Source organism: Salvelinus sp. IW2-2015, unplaced genomic scaffold (genome assembly GCF_002910315.2).
Source record: "Salvelinus sp. IW2-2015 unplaced genomic scaffold, ASM291031v2 Un_scaffold1528, whole genome shotgun sequence".
NCBI classification, from domain to species: domain Eukaryota; kingdom Metazoa; phylum Chordata; class Actinopteri; order Salmoniformes; family Salmonidae; genus Salvelinus; species Salvelinus sp. IW2-2015.
Window position 1 is genome coordinate 2,043 of NW_019942967.1, and position 10,647 is coordinate 12,689.

General features: G+C 41.9%; 1 protein-coding gene across 2 annotated transcripts; it reads right to left on the minus strand.

Moving 5' to 3' along the window:
* Nucleotides 1–723: 723 nt before the first annotated feature.
* emc10 (ER membrane protein complex subunit 10) lies at nt 724–9,888 on the minus strand. 2 transcript variants are annotated; one of them, XM_070439267.1, is made up of 8 exons: nt 9,756–9,888; nt 6,674–6,740; nt 6,438–6,550; nt 6,230–6,340; nt 5,944–6,128; nt 5,700–5,790; nt 2,099–2,199; nt 1,187–1,476 (listed from the first exon to the last, which is right to left on the minus strand). In XM_070439267.1, exons 1-7 carry the CDS (start codon nt 9,849–9,851, stop codon nt 2,110–2,112), a joined length of 753 nt encoding a protein of 250 aa, XP_070295368.1. In that variant the 5' UTR covers nt 9,852–9,888; the 3' UTR covers nt 1,187–1,476; nt 2,099–2,109. The 2 variants fall into 2 exon arrangements, with proteins under 2 accessions (XP_070295367.1, XP_070295368.1); XM_070439266.1 differs by lacking the exon at nt 2,099–2,199 and having other exon boundaries at nt 724–1,476.
* Nucleotides 9,889–10,647: the final 759 nt, after the last annotated feature.

Consider the following 10,647-nt stretch of genomic DNA (forward strand, 5'->3'; position numbering starts at 1 on the left):
CGAGGTGGGAGGAACATGGGGATAAGGTTGAGGTTAAAGGTTTCAGGGCAGAGCCTAACATAATGCTGTGTGTTTGTAGGACCAAAGTGGTAGCTGGTGATGTGGGGTGGGGGGCAGAGGACACTAAAGCGATGGAGCTCAACACTGAGCCTCTGAAAATAAGGGGCTACACCTCACAGCTGTGTACATAGACTAAAAACAGACAAATGAATGTTGAGGGTGACTGACGAGGGGTGGCCATGTTGACACAGGAGTTCCAGAACATTCTGTCTCTAAAGCTATACTGCTGGCATTCTACAATCCCCCTAGCCTGACTCATTCTTATAAATATGAGGGAGAGGAGTAGTGTGATTGGAAGACAGACAGAGAATGAGAAGGGTAGAGACCAATTGGGAGATGGGTAGAGACTGAGAGGAGTGGTAGAGAGACAGAAGGAGAAGGGTAGAGTCAGAGGGAGAAGGGTTGTAGAGACAGACAGAGAGAAGGGTGGTAAAGACACTGAGACAGAGTGAAACTATGGCTTAGAATTCAGCAAAGATGAGATGGGAGTAAAGGCAGTACCAGAGAGCCAGGCAGAGAATTGAATAGAAGATGGACAGCAGAATGATTTTCACGAGGGACAGAGTAACAGATCAGAGAAGAAATTTGAGGAGAGGGGTTGGACTTAACCAGTAACTCAATAGTGTCCTGGCAACACTGTATTATTGGACTGTGAAGCATGACTGCATTGATGTGGTTTAATTTTTTCCCCGCTTGAATATGCGTGGCAGTCAAGCCATGCAATAAAATAGAGATTAATGGCAGGACAGGGTATGTGATCTGAATGACAGTTCTCTGACACTGCAATAGCTAAACACACCTTATTACACTACTGTCTACAGCTATTACACAATGTACTTTWAAGAATTACCACWAACAMAATGCTGCAAATATTGTCCATGGTGACATGTTCACGAAAGCGTCAATTTCCCTTTGTCAYCCTCCATCGAATTGCKTTAACGTTGAACGAATCTTTAATAAGGCATCATTCTGGATGGGCAGAGAAAGAGGACATCTAGTGGAGTAGAGAAGACTGAAAACAACTCCCATTTCTCTCTTTACTCAGCGTCCCCCACCCACCCCACTCTTGAATACATATCCAGCGGCATCATACTGGCTAGTGGCTATCAATACCATAGTCAGACAGTTATCAGGTAGTAATAAATATTTTATTTTTCCCATCACTTCAATATTAAAAATGAAGTTCATGACATACGTTCTCAAGGTTAGCTCATCTGTCCATATTAGTCTATGTGTAACTGTGTGTTGAATGGTGTGCATTTCTCTACATAACTATTTACAAGTAGAAGAAACTGCTCCACATAAATCATGTTGGCACGGCGATCATCGGCCTCCTCCATTAGCTGCTCCACCCCCGGACTGATCCTGAGCTCCTGACATCATCAGGAAGAGAACGAGGGGAACAATGTACATCCACTGGAGAGAGGGAGGCAGATGTTCATGTTATTATCAAATGATACAAGATGTTAATCTAACTCAGGGTAAGACTACAAGCTGTGATTAGTGATGCTTCTCCTGCACAACAGTCCCACAGTTTCATCCTGTTCAATGTCCACCTCACTCAGCAAACGAGAGAAGGACAAAGAGTGGCTGAGAGAGTGAGGTGAACAGTGAAGTGAAACATCTCAGGGTCAATGCCAATGACAAGTGTGTAAAAGAAGGAGGCACAAAATGACTGTGATAATCTAATCCACTTTAGCAATGAAGGTGTGTATGTTGTCCAATCCTATTTTACTAGAGTGCTTCAGCTTATTACTAATCAATGGGACACACCTGGATTAATTAAAGGTCTGCAGTGACAAAAAAAACCTGATCATTAGCTCTGGATCATTAGCATTGACCTTGAATGACAAGGACAGGAGGGGAGGGACAAACAGGAAAAATGATTAGTGAAAAATGTTAGCGTTAATCAAATCAGTGAACAGTATAACACATATATACATAAGCTTGCAAGAAGCAGAAGAGACACGAAGCGCGGCACAGACATAGGCTGACAGCCCAGAGTGAGTTGCTGAATGAGCCAAAGTGAGAACAGTACTTGAGTGGGAATCAGCTCTGCTGCTCTTCGGCTCCCCCTGCTGAGGGTTGTGCCGAACTGCTGGCCATGAGGAAGATTGCACCTCCCAGAATCAAATACCACTGGAACACAGCACAGCACTAAGTCAACAAACGGCACAGCACAGCACTGAGTCAACAAATGACACAGTCACAATCAGCAACACAGACTCAGACAACAGCACTGATTAAATCAAACACAGCAATGGGAGCACAGCACATAAAACACAGCACAGAGCCCTATACTATGAACGCGGTTTGAGCAGTTAGTGAGGTAACGTTGGTCAACTGAGTTAAACTCGGGATAACTGTTACCACGGAAGTGGCTCACCTTTTAGCCAGGTACATTTCTATGGCAACAAATCCTTCAGAACTACCCTGCTCCCATTCAGGTTAACTCAGGGCTAACTCCATTTATCCTGAATGAAGTGTTTGAGCTGCGAGTCGAGGACCAACGCAATCAGATTCCCCCCCTCTCGCAAAGATTGCGTCACCATCCCCTTCATTTGAGGAAGACGACTTAAAATACGTAGAGTTAGCGGCAGGCGGACAACCAATATCAACCGTCGTAGTACGGATAAAGCCTGAGCTGTCATGTGAAGCTAACTGAAGCTGGCTAGCTTTAGAAAACCCAGAGTAGGTTCAAATCTTAGCATACCTCTCAGGACAGGACATATCCGGATTGGCTAGGGTTAGACAAAACAAAGACACCTAACAACATGCAGATATACACTGAGTATACCAAACTTAGGAACACCTTCCTAATATTCAGTTGCAGCCCCCTCTTTGCCCTCAGAACAGCCTCAATTCATTGGGACATGGACTCTACAAGTAGGGCTGTTACGGTGACCGTATTACTGCCACACCGGCGATCACGAGTCATGATTACAGTCAAATTCCACGTGACCGTTTAGTCACGGTAATTACGCTTCTCCAAGCTCTGATGCTGCTGCTGATCATTAGTAGCCTACAAAACTTGCTAACTGCCTGGTCCTCAGCTCTCTATTGTCCCTCTAATCACTTTGACATCAATGCAAATGTAATCGAAAATCAGAACACTTAATGAGAACCCATGCGTGTGATGGCCTCTATTAAAAAGAGGAGGATCCCGTCAGCTTTCTATAGGCTAGGCCTACTATATTTATTTCTCAACTTTCATAATATTAAGCACATTGCTTCTCTTTACAAAGGGAGTATAGCCAACCTGGCTGGCAAGGAAATGAACCACGTGAAAATCGTCCTCTATTCGCTACTTAAGTGCATAGATGACATGTATTTTTCCCCCCTGCCCGTTCCGACAGGTGAATGATAATGGTACATTCTAAATCAAATACTAAATAATGTGAGTGAAATTTAGTTATGTAAAGACAAGAATAAATCAAGAATAGTCTGATGGGTGACAATATTAGCCTATCACTTGTGAATGATGCCCAGCTTGTGTGCAGTAAGGAAAGAAACAGCGCATGCCTTTTTTTGCGACTTTTTCAAATCATAGTCGCACACGTCATGTAGCCTGGCCTATATGTTTAGTTGTTATACAAACCATATCAAAAGTGGCCAAATAACTTCTTAAAATTAAGCATATTAAATTAGCTTTATAACGGGTTCAGAGCCTAACTGGCATACATATGCAGCATGTGAGTCAAGTTTGGGGGAAGACAATTTTCACCATATATATAAAGCATTACATGCATAATCGCATTTGCGGTCACCTTTGAGAATGATGTTTTCCCACTAATGGACATCCGCACTTTTAGCCTACTGCCATGTGCGCATTGCTGCGCTTATAATGTGAAGAAATGCCTAATAGTTTAGCAACATTTTAAACTAAACGTTCTGATCTGTTGTGTCAGCTTCATTGCTTAAAAAATGTTTTTGATGCTAGTGGTGGTATTCATTTGGGATCTATCCCATCCCACAACTGTCCCAGACTATTTTTGGAATATTTATTTCTCGCACAGAATAGGTCCATTTTTGTACTATGGGGGATTGACATAGTCGAGTGCTTTTGCTATTTGTTAGGCCTTCTCATCTTGTTGGCTGACGAAAAGTAAATGTGGACAGTTCTTCCAATATCTTCAATATGCGCCTCGGAATTGGATAAGGACACGCGCAGTGGCGTCCCCGAAGTGTCTGTCTTCACTTGTAGCCTGTGAGAAAGACATGATCACGTGACGGAGAGCCATTTGAGTGAGAGGTGCTTTGGATCATGCAGCCGGGAGAAGGGAATTATAATTATTATATTCAGCCCAAGGGCACAACGGCCACTGGTGGAAATGGCATGGATTTTTTTTAGGAGCAATACGGCCACACAAAGGGGATGCCGCCAGGAAATTCAAGGCATTATCAAGTACTTGTCAAATTGTGAATGAGACTGATGTGTACAACCTGCGCAAGAAACAAAGCAGAGCTCATGCCTTTCATGCGACTTTTTTCAAATCATCATTAGTCGCATCATGCAGCCTTAGAATGTATTACAAATCAAAACATTTAGCCCAACATTTGTATCACAACTAAAGTTACATACATCTTTCTAAATTAAGCATATAGGAGTACCTGTTTCTTTGTTAATTGCTCAACAGAATAGCCGCATGTGCGCACTCCCTCAAATCAAAATATCCTTCTATTTTATTCAACCATGTTCAATTGTATTCTTCATATTATAAAATAATATAAAATAATGCCACGGAATTCTAAGCAAATCTTGTCTGCTAAATGAACTAGTGCAGCCCACAGCCATATGGCATAGCCAGATCAGGTCCTAATACTCAGAGTATGCTACCCTGTTCTGAAATAGACCACATTTTCTTCATATCATGTTTCTTTAGACTTGTCTAAAATAAATAATGGATTTATTGTGATGGTTTAGGCTATATTACATGGATTTAGACTTTTTAAAATGTAGATGTTCCAAAGATCTCCATCAGTGGCTTGTAGGCTATGCGTGGAAGACAGGATATGCTAAATGTGTTTATGTTAATTAACGGTAAATTACTGTGAGACCGGCAGTTATTTGCTTGACAATCACCGGCGAATGAAATTTCATTACCGCCACAGCCCTATCTACAAGGTGTCGAAAGCGTTGATGTCCTTTGGGTGGTGGACCATTCTTGATACACACGGGAAAGTGTTGAGAGCGGACAAATCCAGCAGCGTTGCATTTCTTGACAAACCGGTGCGCCTGGCACCTACATACCCTGTTCAAAGGCACTTAAATATTTTGTCTTGCCCATATACCCTCTGAACGGCACACATACACAATCCATGTCTCAATTGTCTCGAGGCTTAAAAATCCTTCTTTAACCTGTCTCCTCCCMTTCATCTACACTGATTGAAKTGGATTTAACAAGTGACATCAATAARGGATCAAMGCTTWCACCTGGATTCGCCTGRTCAGTCTGTCATGGAAAGAGCAGGTGTTCCTAATGTTTCRTACACTTAGTGTATATATAACGGAACAGAGCAGCTCAAGACTGAACAGCAGAGCAGAGTTTAAAAGACTTGAAGAKCCCAGGRATAGACCCAATAGACRGTCATAATGACAYAGTGCAGGACACAAACCACAGATGTCTATGCACACTTACATATTTGGCAAAGAAGGATTTCTGCTCCTGTGGCTTGCCTCTCTTTTCATGTTCTATGTCCATGCGCTCAATAAACAGAGCAGTCTCCGGCCTGGGGGAGAGGATGATGAAGGATATTGTTAGACAGAGAAAGATAAAGGTTGAAGTCGACCCAAAAGAGTTAGAAAATTAAATCAAATGTAGATTTGATAGAGCCAGAACCATATTTCTGTGACCAGAACATCAATAAGGACTGATGACTCACTGGGGTGCATTGGTAGGCGCTATGATGGTCAGCGTAGTGTTAAAGGCCTCCAGATCAACTTCGTCCTCCACCTCTGTCCCCCGACACGCGCCTGGAATGGTCACTATGGAAACRCCGATGAGGTAGCCAGAGACATCAGTGTGGAGGGTGATGACATCGCTGAGGTGGGACTCAACTAAAGAGCACTGAGGGAGACAGAAGAAACAGATATGTTCACAAAAGAAAATGCCAATGAGGTGTGTTGTCTTTTTAATTTCAGCTTGCTATGAGGGTGAGACACACATACCGCTCTGACGAACGCCGTCAGGTAGCCATCCATCTGACGCTCTGTCTGCCTGTCTGTCAAAGACACTCTGGGCACTCGGATTTTGTACAGACCATCCACARCAGCCACTTCCTGTGTCAGAGGGACAGGAGGGATACAGATTCAGAACAAAATCCTGACTGCTGACAGTAAACTCCAAACCACATCTGCCTCTACCTTCCTCTCCCACCTTCAGAGTGTTCCTGTCCTCCTCTGATAGCTGGCTCTGGGAGAGGGACACACTGGTCTCCCTCCCACCCCTTAACTGCAGAGCTCCACGCATACGGAACCGRGACACATCATCTGAAAKAAAKAAATGGTATAAYAACACACGATGAGCACCAAAATYGTGACCTCGATATCTCCTTCATTTGGTAAATGGAACYTTGAAGAATAACGTATCACAGTTAGACAATACATACTCACCAACTTCAAAGGAATGCTCAARAGGGACAGAGAAYCCACTGAAGTCTGTGTCCARYCCATCACCARTCTGTGGAGAAGGAAATAGATGCAGTTTTACTAGAAAGAATAGATTCCGACTCTTGCTTACAGGTACACTGTGGTTGGACAAGCTTCCTGTTTAGATTAAGACACCGCGGAGCTGGAGCGAGATATGGCTTGGAAAATGGACCTCAATCCACAGAATTGTGTTGTACTGTACTACGAATTGTCCAATTATCCCAAATGTTAGACCGAGAATTTATTTTTTAATGGCAGTGTCTGTCAGCCAATCAGCTCCTTTGTTGTGTCCCCGACTAAAAAAAAATATTGGTCGACCAATAGTTTTCCGTTCTTTCGACCAATCGATTGACACATCCTATGTGTTTCAACTATATGCACAGAGCCTGTCTGATGCTTTAAGCGAACTGTTTGATGAAATAGTTAAGACACAAATGACTAGAGGGAGTCCGACCGCAATTGATTTGATTGTGCTGCCTGGCTCAGATTTGCTGCTCTGTGTTACAAAAAAAAAGAGACAGCGAATGACTGTGTGACTAGCACCCGTTGTCTCTCTCTCCTCCCTGCTGCAGMGACCACCACAGAACATCAGTGTGTATAGCACTGTCTGTGTTGCTGAAGCTGCAACATAATTACAGCCATTTCTGACTGAAAAGTTCTGTTACCGAAATTCCTCATTTGTTTAGGAAAAACTATCCCTATTCCCTCAACCTGTGCTCTCTTTATGTGACACATGTATGCTTCGCATGCACGTGACCAATAGGGCCTGACCTATAGCATACCATAATCACATCAATAAATTGGTTATAACAAACTCTGTACACCTTAACACGTGACAGCAAAATGAATGCAGAGGACGTGACAAATAAACTTGAAGCAGGGGAACGTTTACTGGTTGCGCAGGAGGTAAAGGGTAAGCCAGATGTGTGGAATAAATTTGTCTAGTTGTGGAAAATACTGGAGATCAAGAAAAATATGGTATGGAGCAAGCGCTGCGTGCATATTAGTCCTGTGTGTGCCAAACAGGTGCTATTAGACTACAATATAATTTTTCTGACCATTTCGAACAATGTAAACACTAAATAAATTAGAGTCTGTTGTAATGTTTTTTTGTAAAGCCTTTATTACAGCAAAGACTAAAATCATTTATGAATGCAATTTCCGAAATGAAACGGTTTAGGCCTATTTATTGTTTACGCTAATTATTAATTAAATCATTGCTTGTTATTGTATTTTAAAACTAAAATGCTTGATTCCATTGCTGTGTGATGACATGAACGGATAAATGATTGAGTGATGCAGTAGCCTATATAAGTATTGAAATATAGGCCTAAGTAAGTTATGGTATTTAGACTAAACAGTATGCACTCTTTGGCCTACAGCTTGATGGTGGTTATACAAGGTTGCTATACTATGCCTACTAATGATAATGACATATTATTATAAGGATGATCATAATAATAATAGTAATAATAACACTAAGAAGGAGATCAAGGAAAAAGGGTTATTATTATCATAAATATATTTTTTCAGTCAATCTGGAACAGTGATCTGGAACAGTGCAAACACTAAATAAATTACAAATAATACCAGAGAGGCTGGTCTAATTTAAAAAAGTGTAAAGCCTTTATTACAGCATAGCAAAGATTAAAAACAGCAGAATTTGTGAACTTGTTGGTGCTCACAGAATCAGTAGGCTATCAACTAAACACTCAAATAGGCAACAGAAGCAGGATCTGTCTTACATTTAACAGTTAAGCTATTGATTATATACCTAATTAATTTGGCGTTTCCTCTCTCCTCATTTTTCTTAGACAATTAAGGCAAGGACTGTTTTCTCCTCTCCTAACTCCGCTGCTGCCTCAGCCGCATTGTTCTCAACACCAATATGATGGTTTACTTTGCTATTATGCACATTGCAACATGGTCTAGGAAAAGGCGCCAATCCAACAGGCACTGATGTGTTTCAGAACCGCAGACTGCGACCACTATCCAACGTGGGAGAAAGCGCATTTGTTATAAAATAACCATTATTTGTGTTGCACCATTGTTCTTACATAATTTAACCATATACAATTTTAGTAGCACATGTCTTAGACTGATGAACTGTGCCATTTAAACGGCCTCCACAATGGATCAGTTCACTCTGACAGGTGCGAATCAGACAGGTGTCTTGTACATAGCAGTCCTTCATTCTTCTCGGTGTAACAGTTGGGATAATGGGACATTTTGAAGTGTAACGCATTTTCTCATCCCCAGGGTGTATTAACCGAAACAAGAATCGAAACTATCCGACCCCCACGCAGATGTAAACAAGCGTAGGATCGGAATATTTTCTGGCTAGCAATTTAACTTACTGTATTGGCAGTTCCCAGGGCAGATCTGCACTATGGGCTGCAGAAATAATTTGATTGGCTTTTGAAAGTTGGGGGTAGAAAATATTTCAGCAGAAATGCTGCAGCAAGAAGGAGCAAAAAGTGCAGTTAGCTAGCTAGGGCCCCATTGGATGCTGTAATAAAGATATCTACCCTGGGAACACTTTACAATGAGCAGTTCAGATGTAAGATGACATTTCCACAAATTGGTCCTGCCATTCAAACATAGTGGTATTGATCCGAATTATTCTTGGCTTGATTTAGGTTGAACACATCCGTGCAATATTACAAATGACTACCATGGCGTGACAGAAATTGAGCACCACCACCAAGGCTGTCAAAGCCACCCACCTAGATAGCTAGCTAACTACGGCAAGCTAAACAACATAATATCAATATAGCTAGCGTTACTATAACGCTAATTTTGCTGACTACTTAGCCAACGTTACGTGTTTGATAGACGTTGGTGAAAACATTATCTGCACAGTAAGTAACGCTGTATTTGATGCATATTGAACAGCTGTTTCACATTCGTGCGTTGTCCTCATTAACTCATTTGGCTAGTTAGCTAAGGTCGGACGGTTAGCAAGAGCTAACAGCAAGCACACTAGTTGTCTAAGTTAATGGAATTAGATATTGGCAAAGAAAATAAAAAAGTGGTTTTGACATACCTTTCTGCCAGTGTTGCAACACGCAAAATCAACACACAATAGAAGTATTGTGGGAATAACTGACAGTAACAAAAACGACCGTGGTACTGAAGCCATTTTGTCGGACCGTGCGTCAAAGTAAACATGGAACTATAATGTTACGCGATGACGTAGTACACTGGAGAACGAGCACCAACCTATAGTAAACTACAGGTGGCGATAGAGTAGCGTTGATAGCAAACTTCATGCAGGACTGTTGAAATGTCTAAAACGGGAGATTGAAAATCGAAAGGTAGGCCTACTCTTTGGTGACTCAGGTGTGAAACACTAACATGGAAGCCCAATAGCCATCATCATTGTTACATCCTCAGAAAGCATGAGCTCCTGACTTGGGAAAATCTTGTGCAATACACAGACGCATGTCTTGTATTCAAGATCCTAAATGGCCTGGCTCCCCCTTCACTCAGTATTTTTGTTAAACAGAAAATCCAAACATATGGCAGCAGATCCACAAGGTCTGCCATGAGAGGTGACTATAGTTCCCTTAAGGAAAAGCACCTTTAGTAAATCCGCTTTCTCTGTGAGAGCTTCCCATGTCTGGAATACACTGCCATCAGACACACATAACTGCACCACATATCACACTTTCACAAAATGCATGAAGACATGGCTAAAGGTCAATCAGATTTGTGAACATAATCCCTAGCTGTGTATTGCCGCTTTTCATGTTGTCTGTTGTCTGTAGCTTGTGAGGTGTGGAAACACTTTGTTGCTTTTATGAATTTTGTCTTGCTGCTTTTTGTTCTATGTTGCTCTGTCTGTATTCTACGTCTTGCTTGTCCTATGTTGCTCTGTCTGTATGCTACGTCTTGCTTGTCCTATGTTGCTCTGTCTGTATACTACATCTTGCTTG